At 39.9% G+C, this 18815-nt stretch overlaps 1 protein-coding gene across 1 annotated transcript in view; it reads right to left on the reverse strand.

Annotated features, from left to right (window-relative positions):
- LOC114202668 (scavenger receptor cysteine-rich domain-containing protein DMBT1-like) overlaps positions 1-18815 on the reverse strand; it is a 132130-nt gene that overhangs the window by 76604 nt on the left and 36711 nt on the right. The window contains 6 exon segments of the mRNA XM_088020109.1: positions 4031-4040; positions 4512-4583; positions 4745-5062; positions 5826-5888; positions 12119-12181; positions 13780-13846. Coding sequence (XP_087876235.1) covers positions 4031-4040; positions 4512-4583; positions 4745-5062; positions 5826-5888; positions 12119-12181; positions 13780-13846 — 593 coding nt within the window.

Consider the following 18815-nt stretch of genomic DNA (forward strand, 5'->3'; position numbering starts at 1 on the left):
ATGGGGGAATCTCTAGCATTTATTCATCTAGCCTAACTGAAACTTCTTCCCCAGTAAATTCCCTGTTTCCGCCTCCCCTCAAGCCCTGACAACCACTATTCTATTCTCTGCTTCTGTGAGTTTGACTATTTTAGGTTTTTCATATAAGTGAAATCATGCAGCATTTATTCTTCTGTGACTAGTTCATTTCACTTAGTATTATGTCCTCTAGATTCACCTATGTTGTTACAAATGGCAGAATTTCCTTCTTTTTTAAGGCTGAATAATATTTCATTGTATGTTTATACCACATGTTCTTTATCCGGTCATCTGTTGATGGACACATAGTTTTTTTCTATATCTTGGCTATTGTGAATGGTGCTACAATGAACATGGCAGTGCAGATATTTCTTTGAGATCCTGATTTCAATTCTTTGGACATATTATCCAGAAGTGGGATTGCTGGATCATATGGCAGTTCTATTGTTAATTTTTTGAGGAACCTTTGAAATGCTTTCCACAGCAGCTGAACCATTTTACATTTCTATTAACAGTGTACAAGGGTTCCAATTTCTCCACAACCTCACCAATATTTGTTATCTCTCTTTTTAAAAATAGTAGCCATCCTGAGGTGCCTGGGTAGCTTAGTCAGTTAAGTGTCTGACTCTTGATTTTAGCTCAGGTCGTGATCTCAGGGTCATGAGATTGATCCTCACATCGGGCTCTCTGCTCAGTGCAGAGTCTGCATGAGATTCTCTCTTCCCCTCCCTTTGCCCCTTCCCGCATGCATGCTCACACGTGCTCTCTCTCTCTCTCTCAAAGAAATAAATCTAAAAAAACCTAGTACCATCTAACAGGTGTGAGGTGATATCTTACTGTAGTTTTGATTTGCATTTCCCTAATAATTAATGATGTTGAGAATCTTTTCATATACCTGTTGGACATTTTTATGTCCTCTTTGGAGAAATGTCTGTTCAAGTCTTTTGTCCATTTAAAAAAATCTGGTTATTTGATTTTTTTTCTATAAGTTTTAGGAGCTTCATATAGATTTTGGAAATTAACCCCTTAGCAGATATATGGTTTGCAAATATCTTCTCCCATTCCATAGGTTACCTTTTAATTCTGTTGATTGTTACTTCTGCTGTGCAGAAGCTTTTCAGGTTGGTACAGTCCCATTTACCTATTTTTGTTTTAGTTGCCTGCGTTTTGGGTATCCAAAGAAGCTATTGCCAAGACCAGTGTGAAAAAGACATCCCCTATTTTCTTCTAGGAATTTAATAATTTCAAGTGTTATATTTAAGTCTTTAATCTATTTTGAGTTAATTTTTGTGTATGGTATAAGGTAGGGGTCCAATTTCATTTTTTTTTGCATATGAATATTCAGTTTTCCCAATATCATTTGTCAAAGAGACCATCCTTTTTCCATTGTGTGTTTTTGGCACCCTTGTTAAAGATCAGTTGACTATATATGTGTGGGTTTATTTCTCTATTCTCTTCCATTGGTCTATATGCCTATTTTTATGCCAGTACCATAGTGTAGGTTTATAATAAATTTTGAAATCAGGAAATGTGATGCCTTTAGATTTGTTCTTTCTCAAGATCACTTTGGCTATTCTGGGTCTTTGTAGTTTCATATGAATTTTAGGGTTGCTTTTTTCTATTTCTATAAAAATTGCCATTGGGATTTTGGTGGAAATAACTTTGAGTCTGTAGATCTCTTTGGGTAGTATGGACATTTTAACAATATTAAGTCTTCCAATCCATGAGCATGGGATGTCTTTACATTTATTTGTATTTCTTTTAATTTCTTTCACCAATGTTTTGTAGTTTTCAGTGTACAGATCTTTCACCACTTTGGTTAAGTTTATTCCTATGTATTTTATTCTTGTTGATGCTATTGCAAATGGGATTGTCTTCTTAATTTTATTTTTGGATGGCTCATTGTTAGTGTAGAGAAACACAATTGATTTTTGTATGTTGATTCTGTATCTTGTAACTTTACTGATTTTGTTTTTTAGTTCTAACTTTTTTTTTTTCCTCTGGGGAGTGCTTAGAGTTTTCTACATATAGGATCATGTCATCTGGAAACAGAATTTTACCTTTTCCATTCCCATTTCATTTCTTTTATTTCTTTTTCTTGCCTAATTGCTCTAGCTAGGATTTCTAGTACTATATTGAATAGAAGTGGCAAGAGTGAGCATCCTTGTCTTTTCTTCTAATCTTTAAGGAAAAACTTTAAAATGCATTAAAAGCATGATGTTAGCTATGGTCTTGTCATATATGGCCTTTATTATGTCGAGGTACATTCCTTCTACACCTAGTCTGTTAAGCATTTTTATCATGAAAGGGTGGTAAATTTTGTCAAACGCTTTTTCTGCATCATGTGATTTCTTTTTCTTTTTTAAAAAATTATTTAATTATTGGGCGCCTGGGTGGCTCAGTTGGTTAAGCGACTGCCTTTGGCTCAGGTCATGATCCTGGAGTTCCAGGATCAAGTCCCGCATCAGGCTCCCTGCTCAGCAGGAAGTCTGCTTCTCCCTCTGACACTCCCTCCTCTCATGTGCTTTCTCTCTCTCATTCTCCCTCTCAAATAAATAAATAAAATCTTTTAAAAAATTATTTAATTATTTTTTAAAATTGTAATTCCAGTATAATTAACATACAGTGATATATTAGTTTCAAGTGTACAACATTGTGATTCAACAATTCTATGTGTTACTCAGTGCTTATCACAATAAGTATATTCTTAATCCCCTTCATTGATTTCACCCATTTTTAAAATCTTTGTGTTAATGTGGCTTTTCACATTTATTGATTTGTATATGTTGAATCATCCTTGCATCTCAGGGAAAAATCACACTTGATCACGATGTATGACCCTTTAATGTGCTGTTGTATTGTTTTCTTTTAAAAAAGATCTCAAACAATTACAGGAAAATATTAGGATTTGATAAAGCTCAGTAGTGGGTACCAAGGATTTCATGATACTGTTCTTAGCATTTGTCAGTGAGTTTGATACTTTTCATAATATTATTTTATATATGTAAACAATCGACTAGCCACTTCATTATTGTGATCTGTTTAAATAATTTGGAACTAGACTATCTAGAAATTCTTAAGCCATCAAACATGTTATTTAAAATGGGCTGGAATAGAGAAGGGAAAATAATCACAAAACCTATTTATTTTTTTTAGTTGGACATATGGTTCATTGTACATGGTATAAAGTAGAATCAGTCTTAGTATGTCAAGAACACCAGAAACTTTACTCCTAATGTTAAAGCAACTGAGACTCATTTCCATTCAGAGTAAAGAAGGGGACCCTGTGAGTGTGTGGCTACTGCCAGTGAGAATTTCACTAGCAACCATTTTATTATGACACCCATGTATCATGTACTTAAGGAAACAGGCTTCACTGCTCTCCTATCAAATATCTACAGAGAGAAGAACTATTCATTTTTATATGGGGTGTCCTCTTCTAACCACTATTTATTCCTGTATTTTTCAGATTCTTGATATTAAAAGGATGCTACATAATGATCACACAAATATCTACTGATATGTGAATCTTTAAGTAGTTTTTGAAATATGTCTTGATCACCATAAACATCACTTGGGACAAATTAATTCAATCTTAACTGATTTTATTTTAATAGACTGAACCTCTGAACCCTTTGGAGACAACTAAACATTGTCAACATCCAGGCCTCATTTTAGCAAGGTTAGGAATTATTTAAGAGGTCTAGGTGATGAAATGAGAAACCTGATTCCCCTTCTGCTCTGTGCCCTTCTGTATGATGTGGTACTATGTAGAATGGCTGATAACTATTCCATCCTGGAGTGACTCAACCACTTGGGATTACTGGGTCAGTTGAGTCAAATCAGAGTTTAAAATGTCAAGTAGCAATTAACCCAGCCAACTGGATATTTAATGCAGAAAGCAGATTTGTGGTGTCATTTTTTCCTTGGCAAAGTGGTGGTGGTGGAGCCGGCTTTAACTTTCAGTAATAACTCACAGGTGCTGCTGCTAGAGGAGATGGAGACCCAGCACAGGTTGGATGCTGGAGGGACAGTGCCCACGCCGGTGCCTCAGCTTGGGAGCTCCGCAGCCTTCCCCATTCTTGTAGGCTCCACAGGCACCAATTTGAGTGAGTTCACCCCACTGCCAGCATCTGATAGGTAGTCAGATGTACTGGGCATCATCTACTTTTTATAATGCTTTTAACCTTTTTGGGACCTCTTAAAATTGATTACATAGCAATGGATTGAGCTCCTGAAACAGTGGAATACAATTTGGATTTCCCAGTAGTAGAGACAGAGAATGAAAGTTTTGAGAATTCCTGATGTTGGATAAGCATCCCATCTTGTAAAAGTCTTGCCTCTTTTTATTCTTATCTACAGTGTTTGCACAGTAAAGAGGAATTGGGCAGCTCTGCCCTCTCTAAGTACCTCTAGCACAGTGTAGATTGAGGAAGCGTCTTCTAGAGGGTAAGCAGAACCAAAAGCAAATACAGCAAACAAAGATGACCTACCTGAGAGTGTGTACAATGAGGAAGAAGCCTCAGGCCCTGGGGTGGGGTTGGGGGCTGGTAGAGCATTCGAACCTGAAGAATGAAAGACATAGACACGGCTGTTAATAATAAGGCTTACAATATGGGGCTTATTCAATACATTGCTTAATGGCTGGTGTGAATGCAGGCTGAGAATGCCTGAAGGGGTATAAAAGCAGTGACATCACGGAAGGTGACAGCCCCTCACTCCTCACCTGCACATACGACACTGGCATCCTCCAGGTGCCCGCAGTTGAGCTCAGCCTCACCCCTGTGCACACACTCCCCCAGGCGGCTCTCCATGCCAGCACACTGCACATCGTCCAGCAGGATCTTCCCAGAGCCTGCCCCAAAGTGGACCCCTGTGGGGGCCGCCATAGCCTGGCCACACTGCAACTGGTGGCACAGCACTGTGGCCTTGGCCAGGTCCCAGAGGCCATCACACACAGTTCCCCATGTGCTCTGGATGAGAACCTCCACTCGGCCTGAGCACCTCCCTGTGCCATTCACCAGCCTTATGGCCATCCAGGCTCCTGGGGAGGCACAAGGAGGAGGAACACTGGGGGACTGGCCTTCCCATCTCTGGAAGGTTTCCTTCATCCTTTTGAATCCCTAGGTGGTCATATACCCGCTTTATAAATATGCAAGATCACACAGTCCTCATGTATCCACACAGTAATAGCCAGAACAGTCTTCAATTTCAAATCCCTTCCATGAGTCTTTACTAAATTCCCCTTTCAACAATGAAACTCTCTTTAAGAAATTTTCAGAATTCCTAAGTTCTCCTGATCATTTTACCTATATGTTATTCCTCTGCCATGAATAGGGTAGAAATATGAGATGTCAATATATTGATGAAATAGGAAACTAGACTATCCATATGCAGGTCATAGCTAAGTAGACCCCTTGTTAGCCAGACTATATTAGTCTTATAGCAACTTGGTGCCTTTTGTCCCATCATTTCTTTATGGCTTTACTATGTAAAAGAAACTGAGACAGGAACTATCATTTGTTTTTGGTAAGTGAAGTGCCAGAACCTTAGAAAGCCATTAACTTAAACTTTTTTCTCTTAATCTTTACAACCCCATGTGGTGGGCATGGCTTCCATTTTACAGATGGAGAAGTTGAGGCACAAGAAAAGGTGAAAAATAGTGAAGAAAATTGCTCTAAATGCTATGATTTGTAAGTGGGCCATCTCCCACTTTAACTGTGCCTGTGGTTTCTCTCCAGCTTGGAGAAATGCCTCTCTCCACGCTTTCCATCATACTTTAATTTCTCAGCAACTACATCCCATACCTCTAAGTGGAGGTATCAAGTCCTCGGGGGCTGCGATCAGTGAGGGCTCTGAGAAGCTTTCAACTAGGAGGAACCACAAAGCTAGGTCACCATCAGTCAGTCGAGGGGAAGAAAAAAAGCAAACACACTGCTGGAAGGATCCATTATAAGACTCTTCTGGAACTTTGTGTTTTCTTTTGATTCATCTAAGTAAGTCACCATCATCACCATCAAATAAGATTGTTTAGCTCTTTAGACATGTGTTAGATATTCATAGTAAACTTATCCTTGAATCCTTGGCTCAGTAGAAATAAGTCCTTAAGAAACAAGATAAACTTAAGAACATCATACTTAAGGAGATCTAAAGGCAATAAAATCAGCTTTGCAAATTAATAATTCTGTGTATCACCATTCATAACAAATACTTACTCAATGCAAAGAAACTGAGACAGAGTACCTGCATTTAAAAGGCTTATAACTCACTCAGGAGCTAGAATATGTATACATGTAACTGTAATATGAGGTGGATTATGAGGGATGTCAACAGAAAGGACACAAATATACAGGAAATGTCTTCTTGTGGAGACCAGGGGAAGCTACCTTCAGAAATGCTTGGAAGGGGAAGGGGGAGAGTTCCTTTCATGCATTCCAGGTATTGGAGGACAGTGACCTTGAATTCAGACATTCAGGGACATGAAAGAATAGGCATTTTTTTAAAGTTTTTATTTTTAAGTAATCTTTACATCCAACGTGGGGCTCAAACTCTCAACCCCAAGATCAAGAGTCGCATGCCCCACTGACTGAGCCAGCCAGGTGCCCCGCATTTTAATTTGATTAGAATATTGTGGTAACATATGTGTTAATCCCAGATACTTGGATTTTACATTTTAGTTACTGATAATATGCAGAAAACTTCCTAAGAGATGATACATAAAGAAAAGGGATTTGGGTCAAGTATATTTCATGAGCATGGCCTGCGATGACTTCTAGTGGGGATTTTATAGGATTAATTGTATATTAAAGGCTCCTAGACATCCTGTAGTAAAGAATCCTGTTTAATTTGTTTAATGCAATGTTTCCTAAATTCATCAGATCTTTGAACCTGTGTGTGTGTTTGTGTGTGTGTGTGTGTGTGTGTGTACAATTCATCTTAACATGTTGATCTAGTAGTTCTGGGAACATATTCTCAGAAATATCTTTATTTAACTACCTCAAGGATTCTGGTAGGGACTGGAGACTCCTAGCAATGTTTGGTATTAAATTTCCTTTTTTTTTTAATCTGTAATTTTATTTTTATTTTTGTATTTTTATTTTCTTCTTATTTCTAGAAATACAAAATAACTTGTAAACCTGAATAAATTATAAGATAAAAGATTTCCGTATAAACTCAAAAAAGCTGCATTTTTAAGTACCTATTGGTGTTTGCTCTTCTTCAGAGGTAATGGGTGTCATTGTCATTTCAGCAGCTACAATGAAAAGAAAACATGGATTAGTGATGAACAGCCCCTCTTAGATGCACAACTAAAGCTCAGAAAAGGGAAAGTTATCTGGCACACCAAACAAATTCCTAGTATCTCTTGGTGAAATAGAAAAGCCAATTCTAAAGGGCTTTAGTGAATTTCCAGTCCAAAGACAGGAGTGTTCTAATCTGGAATCTAATTATTACTCCACCACATATTACAAATGAACATCTGTTTTCTGACCTGTAAAACTGGGAATCAAATCTGATAATGGATAGGAAAGAGGTTTATAAACTAAGAAATGAATACATTCAAGAATTATCATAATATCTCCAATGATAAATACTTCACTGTTTTGGGGAAAAAACTAACTCCCTAGCCACAAAGATAAATATCAAAATAGAAAGTTTTCAAAATATGTTTTACAATAGCATCAGAAACCATGAAATTATTATGGATAAGTCTGATAACGATGGGCAAAATTTGTACATGGAAAAATACATATTGAGATAAATGAAAGACCTCAATAAATGAAGAGATATACATGGTGTTGATGGTCAGAAAACTCAGGGTTATTAAGATGTCAATTTTCTCCAAATTTACATATAGACTCAATACAATCCAAACTAAAAATCCCAGCAGATATTTTTCGTAGAGATTGACAAATTGACTCTAAAACTTTATATGAAAGGCCAAAAACCTAGGTTAGCCAAAATAGTTTTTAAAAAAGAAGAAAAAGGAGTAAAGTTGAAGCACCCACACTACCTGATTTCACGATTTACTCTAAAGCTGCCAAAATTGAGACAATGTGATACAGGCTTGAGAAAAGTCACATAAATCAGAGGAACAAGAGGGAGTTTAGAAATAAACCCATGTACCATGACCAAGTGGGATTTATCCCTGGGCTGCAAGGTTGGTTCAACATCCGCAAATCAATCAACGCGATACAATACATTAACAAAAGAAAGAACAAGAATCATATGATCCTCTCAATAGATGCAGAAAAGGCATTTGACAAAGTACAGCATTCTTTCTTGATCAAAACTCTTCAGAGTATAGGGATAGAGGAGACATACCTCAATATCATAAAAGCCATCTATGAAAAACCTACAGCAAATATCATTCTCAGTGGGGAAAAGCTGAGAGCTCTCCCCCTAAGGTCAGGAATGCGGCAGGGATGTCCACTCTCACCACTGCTATTCAACATAGTATTAGAAGTCCTAGCCACAGCAATCAGACAACAAAAAGAAATCAAAGGCATCCAAATTGGCAAGGAGGAAGTCAAACTCTCACTCTTTGCAGATGATATGATACTTTATGTGGAAAACCCAAAAGACTCCCCCCGAAAACTGCTAGAACTCATACAGGAATTCAGTAAAGTGGCAGGATATAAAATCAATGCACAGAAATCAGTGGCATTCCTATACACCAACAACAAGACAGAAGAGAGACAAATCAAGGAGTCGATCCCATTTACAATTGTACCCAAAACCATAAGATACCTAGGAATAAATTTAACCAAAGAGGCAAAGGATCTGTACTCAGAAAACTATAAAATACTCATGAAAGAAATTGAGGAAGACACAAAGAAATGGAAAAACGTTCCATGCTCATGGATTGGAAGAACAAACATTGTGAAGATGTCAATGCTACCTAGAGCAATCTACACATTCAGTGCAATCCCCATCAAAATACCATACACTTTTTTCAAAGAAATGGAACAAATAATCCTAAAATTTGTATGGAACCAGAAGAGACCCCGAATAGCCAGAGGAATATTGAAAAAGAAAAGCAAAGCTGGCGGCATCACAATTCCGGACTTCCGGCTCTATTACAAAGCTGTCATCATCAAGACAGTATGGTACTGACACAAAAACAGACACATAGATCAATGGAACAGAATCGAGAGCCCAGAAATGGACCCTCAACTCTATGGTCAACTCATCTTTGACAAAGCAGGAAAGAATGTCCAATGGAAAAAAGGCAGTCTCTTCAACAAATGGTGTTGGGAAAATTGGACAGCCACGTGCAGAAGAATGACACTGGACCATTTCCTTACACCACACACAAAAATAGACTCCAAATGGTTGAAAGACCTAAACGTGGACAGGAGTCCATCAAAATCCTAAAGGAGAACACAGGCAGAAACCTCTTCAAACTCAGCCGCAGCAACTTCTTCCTAGAAACATCGCCAAAGGCAAGGGAAGAAAGGACAAAAATGAACTATTGGGATTTCATCAAGATAAAAAGCTTTTGCACAGCAAAAGAAACAGTCCACAAAACCAAAAGACAACTGACAGAATGGGAGAAAAATATTTGCAAATGACATATCAGATAAAGGGCTAGTATCCAAAATCTATAAAGAACTTATCAAACTCAACACCCAAAGAACAAATAATCCAATCAAGAAACGGGCAGAAGACATGAACAGACATTTTCCAAAGAAGACATCCAAATGGCCAACAGACACATGAAAAAGTGCTCAACATCGCTCGGCATCAGGGAAATCCAAATCAAAACCTCAATGAGATACCACCTCGCACCCGTCAGAATGGCTAAAATTAACAATCAGGAAACGACAGATGTTGGCAGGGATGCGGAGAAAGGGGAACCCTCCTACACTGTTGGTGGGAATGCAAGCTGGTGCAGCCATTCTGGAAAACAGTATGGAGGTTCCTCAAACAGTTGAAAATAGAGCTACCATACGATCCAGCAATTGCACTACTGGGTATTTACCACAAAGATACAAATGTAGGGATCCGAAGGGGTACGTGCACTCCAATGTTTATAGCAGCAATGTCCACAAGAGCCAAACTGTGGAAAGAGCCAAGATGTCCATCGACAGATGAATGGATAAAGAAGAGGTGGTATATATACACAATGGAATATTATGCAGCCATCAAAAGGAATGAGATCTTGCCATTTGCAACGACGTGGATGGAACTGGAGGGTGTTATGCTGAGTGAAATAAGTCAGTCAGAGAAAGACATGTATCATATGACCTCACGGATATGAGGAATTCTTAATCTCAGGAAACAAACTGAGGGTTGCTGGAGTGGTGGGGGGTGGAAGGGATGGGGTGGTTGGGTGATAGACATTGGGTAGGGTATGTGCTATGGTGAGCGCTGTGAATTGTGCAAGACTGTTGAATCACAGATCTGTACTTCTGAAACAAATAATGCAACATATGTTAAGAAAAAAGAAAAAGAAGAAGATAGCAGGAGGGGAAGAATGAAGGGGAGGAAGTCGGAGGGGGAGACGAACCAAGAGAGATGATGGACTCTGAAAAACAAACTGAGGGTTCTAGAGGGGAGGGGGGTGAGGGGATGGGTTAGCCCGGTGATGGGTATTAAGGAGGGCACGTTCTGCGTGGAGCACTGGGTGTTATGCACAAACAATGAATCATGGAACACTACATCCAAAACTAATGATGTAATGTATGGTGATTAACATAACAATAAAAAATAAAAAAAGAAGAAGTTCCCTCTCCAGGTCTTGGGAAGATTAGATAAGAAAATTCATGTCAGGCTGTCATGGGGATTGACATTGCATGAGACAGTGCTATCTAGTAGAAATAAAATGCAAGCCACATATGTAATTTAAAATTTTCTGATAGCCACATTTTATTTTATTATTATTTTTAAAAGATTTTATTTATTTATTTGACAGAGAGAGACAGCGAGAGAGAGAACACAAGGAGGGAGAGTGGGAGAGGGAGCAGCAGGCTTCCCGCGGAGCAGGGAGCCCAATGTGGGGCTCGATCCCAGGCCCCTGGGATCATGACCTGAGCCGAAGGCAGACACTTATAGACTGAGCCACCCAGGCACCCCTGATAGCCACATTTTAAAAAGTTAAAAGAAACAGGTGAAATTAATTTCAGCAATATATTCTTTTTTTTGGGAGAGAGAGAGGTGGGGGAGGGGCAGAAGGAGAGGGAGAGAGAATCTCAAACAGGCTCCACACTCAGTGCAGAGCCTGATGCAGGGCTCGATCTCATGACCTTGAGATCACGACCTGAGCTGAAATCAAGAGTTGGATGCTTAACTGACTGAGCCACCCATGCGCCCCAGCAATATATCTTATTTAATCCAATTTATCCAAAATATTATCATTTCAACATCTAATCAATATAAAGATGTTAATAAGAGCAATTCTACATTCTTTTTATCATATCATGTTTGAAAGACCCAGTGTGTATTGGACACACACAGCCTGTGTCAGTTCTGCTGAGCCACATTTCAAGGAGTCAGTAGCCACATGGACAGTGTAGGTATAAGGGCTTATTCAGGGTTATCGTTATCATTGTCATAATATGGATTATTTGATGGTATAATTGAAATGTCGATAGTTACAGATGAGTCAGCATCAAGGAGCACAATGATAAAATAATCGTGAACACTACTCCCCGCAACTAAGAAGAGGTGTTCCTTTTGTATGTGACTCACTGATAACAGAAAATAATGAGGTCTTTCCAGGTTGGACACTTTCCAGACATAAGGCCAGATGCTGTAATTTATTTCTTAAATTCAAAAGGTAAAAGGTGACGCTTTTAGTAATATCACTCTCTTACTCTGACACACACACACAAACACCCTTACATCTTTTCCTCTTACTTTTTACATTTGTGAAACATGGGAAATGAGGAGCCTTATAGGTAAGAAACATAAAGTGAAGCTGGACAACATGAAATCCCAACTCTCTCAGGGTCCTCTTGTCTCTTTCTTCTCAAATTGTTCAATCTCAAATAGAACATCAGCAGTGTCTAGCAGTCATGGCAGAACAGCTGACTATCATGACCAGAGGGGCCATAAATCCAGTAATTGCAGTGGTACTGGGTGGGGCTGGGAGTCCTACCTGGTGGTGTTGAAGGTGCCACAGTCATGGGAGAGAGCTGAGCTGAGCTGGCAGCGGGTAGAACTGTAATAAAGAAACATCTGTTAGCAGTTAACTAACTGCTCACAATGACTGGAGATATGGCTGGCCAAGGGCTCCCTGTGGTCTCACAAAAGGTCATTTTGCTTCAACTCTGAAGTGACCGCTGTGTAAGTGATAGAGAGCCTAGGTCACCTCTCAGCTGCTGACCCTCAGCCCTGTGGATCCTCAGCTCAATCAACTGCATCCCCTCTCTCCCAGCCTCAATGTCCAGGTGCAGGTGTTTGGTGTTTTGTGACACAAATGATGTGAGTTGGATCTGAATATTCTCCTTAAGAGTTGGTCAGTGGTCTGGACCATCAAGACCCCCTGGTACTTGCATTCACTTGCTCTGCTTATTTCCTTCCTCAGCCTGTTTCATTACCGACGTGTGGCTCTGTGGCTGTCATAGGTATTGCCCTAGCATGAGAACTCTCCATAAATTCACACAACCCCACATTCTCTCCTTTCCCCAGACCTGACTCTGCACCCTACATAGCCCTGGGAATTACTTGCAATATCCCTTAGGAACACTCACAGAAGAAACAACAGTGGATGACAATATTGCTTTTCGTTTTGTATTGACTCAGGTAGATGTTACCCCTTTTTTATCACACGCTTCTTCTCTGCTTGCTTTTTGGGTCACCGTATTTCAGCGTACTTCCTGAGAGATGTGTCCATCTCTGTGCCACTGAGTGTGGCAACTACAGAATTGTATTTAAGTGTGGGAGGGAGGATACTGGGCCTCCAAAAATGTCCACATCCTAATCCCTGGAACCTATGCCTATGTCATGTACAGGGCAAGGGGAATTAAGGCTGCAGATGGAATTAAGGTTGCTAATCAGCTGTCTTAAGATAAGGGACATTGTCCTGATTATCCAGGTGAGCCGCATGTAATCACAAGAATTCTTAAAAGTGGAAACAAAGGCAGAAGAAGAGAGTCAGAGGGAAATCTTAAGCCACTACACTGTTGTCTTTGAAGATAGAGGAATGGGGCCATGAGCCAAAGAAAGCAGACAGCCTCTAGAAGCTGGGAAAAGCAAGAAAATGGATCCTCCTCTAGACTCTCCAGAATGAACATAGCTTGGCTGACACCCTGATTGTAATTCAGTGAGATTTTGTACTTCTGACCTCTAGAACTACAAGATAATATATTTGTGTTGTTTATGCCACTAAGTAGCAATTTGTTACAGCAGCTATTTGAAACTCATACAATAAGCAAATATTACATGTGATCAAGTGATGCTTCCTCCAAAGAAAATTTGAGACATAGCATTTATAAAAGTTAGAAGGGTTTGTATATTCTCAGAGCAGGTGGCCAAAATGAAACTTAAAGACAATTAGAAAAACACTATGTTCAAAATGGTTTCTAGTACTTATTCAAAACAATGGCATTGTAAACTCATTTTTTTTTAAAAGAAGTTAGTGAATCTGTTGGTGACAACACCCTGAAAATCAGCTCCACATATACTCACAAGTAAGGGGCAGGTTATAATGATTCACTCAGCAAAACAACTCAACAGTGACTCACTTATTTCTTTTCTGAATTTGGTTGGGTACTCAGAAATATTCCAGGAGAAAACAGCACAAAAATGTTCTCTTACCTGATGATATGGTTGCTGAATTTCCATCACCTATTGGTACAAACAAATGGACATGTTTTTTATTCAACTAAATTGAATAGATTTTACTTTACCTATTTATTGATATTCAACAAATCTTTAATGTGACAGGTCCAAAGCATAAAATGTAAAATATAGTGAACTCCTGGCAAAATACAGTTCTTTGGACATGATAGAATCTCAGAAGTATTTGCTGATTTGCTTGTTTTAAAGAGACTCTAGAGGCGATAGCTTTAACATGTGATTCTAGCTCTTCAGGACGCCCATACATTGAGAACAAGCCAGCATTCCTGGAATTTGGGGTCCCCTGCCTGTTCACAGAAGTGGTCCCAACAAAGAGTAAGCAGGAGGACTCCCATGGCCTATCTGCTTCTGACCTGCCTTTCCAGCTCATGCTTCCCACAAGACCTAGTTGCATGATATGTTCTTCCTGCACCTTTGGTGAACATTTCTATTAATCTGAGTTAAATATACCCTGCCATAGATTTCCAATGACTGATAGTAAAACATATGTATCTGCATAGCAAAACCAGAGAAATAGGAATACAAGTTTAATGACAATAGGCACGAAAGAGAAATTAGTCGAAAAACAATCAGCTAATACAACGAATAACCGACCAACAAAACTCTTAGCTAATTATTAGGACTGATTATTCAGCTAAGCTCTGAACTTTCTGGAATTTGAAGGGAGATGGAAATCATGGTGCACAATGGGATTATATTTAATAAATAATTTGTAGGAGGCAGAATTATTTGATAAGTGGTATCTTCCTAAAGGGAGTTATTGCTTTTGTTTGGGGACCACTGAGCATGTTATTGACTAATACATTGTCTTCAACACCAGTTTTATAGGAGAGGCAGAGTGCTAGCATGTGTCTATTGTTTTTTCATTCAATAGGTATTTGTTTAGGGGGCACCTGGGTGTCTCAGTCATTAAGCGTCTGCCTTCGGCTCAGGTTACGATCCCACGGTCCTGGGATAGAGCCCTGCATCAGGCTCCCTGCTCAGCAGGAAGCCTGCTTCTCCCTCTCCCACTCCCCCTGCTTGTGTTTCCTCTCTCGCTGTGACTCTCTCTGTCAAACAAATAAATAAAATCTTAAAAAAAAAAAGATATTTGTTTAGAACCTATTATGTACCAGGAATTGTCCTTGGCTCTGACATAAACTTGCCAAAATTCCTGCTCTCACAAAACTTACATTCTGGAAAGTAGAGTGGAAAGGGCACATGATGAGCAGGTGAATAAAAGAAAACTCTGAAGACAATATCAGATGGTCTAAGTACTACAAAGAGATAAACAAGAGGTTGATAAAATAGAACATGACTAAGAGGGGGTCTATTTTGGATTGTATATTCAGGGGAATTCTCTCTGAAGGAATGATGTCTTAGTTGAGACTTGATTACAAGGAGTCAGCTGAGGAAAAATCTGGGAGAAGAGCATCCCAGACAGAGGGAAGAGCCAGGGCAAAGGCCCTAAGGTGAATACTACCTTGTCAGTTTCAAGGGATGGCAAAAAAAAATCCAATAGGGAGCACAGCACAAGATGAGTCATTTTCCCAGTCAGAAACATAGACAAGGATTAGATCATGGAGTCTTGCAGGTCACTATAAAAGATCTGGGCATTGTTCCAAATATTGGAACCTGGACCCTCCAGAGGGTCAAGGAATGGTCTGATTTATGATTTACCAGCCAGGTCTAGTTTCTGTGCCAGGAACAGATTCCACGTGTGATGGAGGGGAGAGACAATGCAGAAGACTACTTAGAAAACTGTTCCAATAATTTGAGATGCTGAAGGTTTGGAGAACAGAGTAACAGTGGAGTTGGGAGATGCTAATGGGTCTAGCATACATTTCGGAAGTAGAGCCTGAGGATTTTCAGATGCATTGGTTGTATGGAATGAAGGAAAGGAAGCAGGTGGGATGGACTCTGGTTCAAGAAACTAACTGAATAGGAAGAATATGTCTATTTTTAACATCAACCCTCCATAAAAGCCAAGCTTATCAAGGTATCATAATCTAACAGACCAGCAACCTTGCTGCCTCTTGCTAACTTCATGGCCTTGGGCGAGTTGATTAACTTCTCTATGCTTCAGTTTTCTCATCAAGATGAAGCAGGAATTACAACCATTCCTACTTCATAAGGTTGTTGTGAAAATTAAATAAGTCATGCATACAAAGTGCTTCGAATTAATTCATTAAAGCAGGAGTCAGGACAATGAAGCCTGTGGTTCAAATCCAGCCCAGTGTCTATTTTTGTAAGTACATTTTTTAGGAACACAGGTGTGCCCAGCAGCTTAGAAATTGTGATGGCTGCCGCTTTCATGCTACAGCAGCAGAGCTGAAATATAGCAGTGACCATCTAGCCACAAAGCCTAGAAGATTTACTGTCTGACCCTTATGGAAAATTTTGTTGATCCCTGAATTAGAGAATCAAATAATAACTGTGCAGGCAAAGGTCTAGAAAAATGCCTAGAATATCCTTAACACTCAATAAAAATTGGCTCTTATTTTCATTCCATGTACATGAACTTATTTTAACCCAAATGGAGCTCTGTGAAGTGTTTTTACCTCCTTTTAAAACAAAGAGAGTAAGTGGCTTGCCCAAGGTCATACTAAGTAAGGGGCTGGTATTCATTCCGTTCTACAGCCAGTAGGAAGGAACAGATGCTGAACACACAGTAGGAAGGAACAGATGCTGAACAGTTGTGCAAGCTATACAAATAGTTTAACAAGGTATTTCCTTCACAATGCTTTTAACAGCAATTCCACTGGATGAAAAGATCGATACCAGAGAAAAATTTAAAACTCTCACGACTGAAATGAAAATAAGGCTAACTCTTGTGGAAGGGAGAAAGTGGCCCAACCACATTTTCAACTTTAAGATCATCTTTAATAGCCCAGGAATGTGCACATGGCAAATAATGATTGTCAAAATATGTCAATCCAAACCCTCCCCCACCATTATTCCCTTTTTTTCCCCTTTATGATCTACCTATACCTGCCCAGGTAGCACATAGAATGAAAAATGTCATGTCAATAAAACAAAAGCATGCACTTACACAATCCAGGCTTGAAATACTCAGTCTCTGTGAATGTGTGAGAAAAGAAACACTTATGTTGGAAAAGGGAAGTTGTTTCTAGAGATACTTCAATTCAAAATGAATTTTGAAATGAAAGAATGTGATTCTCAGATATAAAAATTTTGATTCTCCCTGCCTTAGTTCAGATGACTTTAATTAACCATGGAACATACAAACGTTTGCTAATACAGTGTGTCTAACAACACATCTTCACCCAGCTGCGCCTGTGCTGTTTGCTACCTGCACACTGTATAACACCTCCAAGTAAGAGGCAAACACTCATCACACACACACACGTGAGACAGGTGGGACCCAGTTGCTTTACAGAATAGACACGCTTTGATGGAATTCTAAACCAAAAATCCAACTGAACAACCAAAATAAAACAAAGGCAAATCAAAGGGAAAAAAAGAGAAACAAAAAATAGATGAAAACAAAACAAAACACCGCCCCCCAATATTTTTGCTGTTTGAATTAACTTACTAATTACCTTAGTGTAATACGAATACAGTCTTTCTACTTGAATACGATTGGAATTTTTAGCAAGTGACTAAGTTCACTGCTTTAGACCCACTACATTTTTTTCTTTATTTCCCACTGGCATATGCATTTATGTCTTTAACATTGGTAGTATAATACCCATTATACTAGTCATGTATTTGGTGGAAATTCATCTGTATGTCTAGACCAGTGGTTCTCAATCAGGAGCAATCCCCCACCCTCCAAGGGACATTTGACCATGTCTAAAGACATTTTTGGTGGCCATAGCTGGGGGGTGGTCATTCAGTAGGTTCAGGTGAAGGATAATGCAAAATAGCTTATATGCATGGGACAGCCCCTTCCACAAAGAATTATGCTTCCACAAACATCAATAGTACTGAGATTGAGAAACCCTGGTCTAGAATGATCACAGTCATTACTAACCGGTTGAAGGCTTATGATTAGAAATACATAGCCTGGACTCAACAATCAACAGGACAAAACTCAGTGCTATTCTGATTTATAAACCCCCATTTTCTTCACTTTCATTAGACTGCGAACTTTTAGTGGGAAAAATTACCTTTTAGTCTCACAGTGTCTTGAAGAAAGGTAGATTGCATTCAGTGAGTGATTAATCTCACTGTTGACTTACGTTGTCTTTTACCGGTCATTTTTGAAATCTAGTCCTTGTAATGGATCTAGATCCATCTAAGATCTTCCACTATTTTTCTCTATTAAAAAAAAAATCCATTTTGGTCTGGTCCCAGGAATTCAGCTGGATAGGGATCAAACCATTCTGAACACCTACTAACTCAACAGGAGATCGAAGAAAAGAATAGGAACAACTCTCTGAACAGAGAAGCGACCACTCACTGGAAGGTAGGACGTGCGGAGAAGTGAATCCGAGGCGATCTTCGGGAGGATAGACGGTGGGGGAGGGGGCCTCCGTCGGCCGCTTCTGGCAAGTGACAGAGCCGCGGAGCACAAAATCGGAACTTTTAGAAGTCGGCTCCGCTGAGGGACGTTGCTCCAGTGGCTAAGCTGGGGGTGGGACCCTTGCGGGACAGTGTGGTCTCAGGACCCTCGGGGTCACAGAAAGATGGGGGGTGCCTGAGTGCGCCAGAGCTCCCAGGTATCGGAGCCGGGAAGCCGGCTGCAGAGACGGAGCCAAGGCGTGGGCTCTCAGCTCGGGGTGGCCATAAACCGTGATCCACGGCCCAGTCGGGCCACGGCTCCTCCAGCAGGGACCCAACAAGCGGCAGATCCGGGGAGACTCCCCTTCCTCCCCCCGGGAGGAGCGGCGCGGGAGCGCACCGCAGGGGTCTGCTGGGTTTGGAGACTCCACAAGGGGTCGGGTACCAGAGATAGAAACGCTCGGTCACAGGCCGGGTGAGCACGGAGTGCGGCCAGAGACCGGGGACACGGGAGTGATTGCCTTTCTCTGGGGGCGCACTGAGGAGTG

Source organism: Eumetopias jubatus, unplaced genomic scaffold (assembly GCF_037043125.1).
Source record: "Eumetopias jubatus isolate StellerSeaLion01/CBP00866 unplaced genomic scaffold, mEumJub1_p1.0 scaffold_17, whole genome shotgun sequence".
NCBI classification, from domain to species: Eukaryota; Metazoa; Chordata; class Mammalia; order Carnivora; family Otariidae; genus Eumetopias; species Eumetopias jubatus.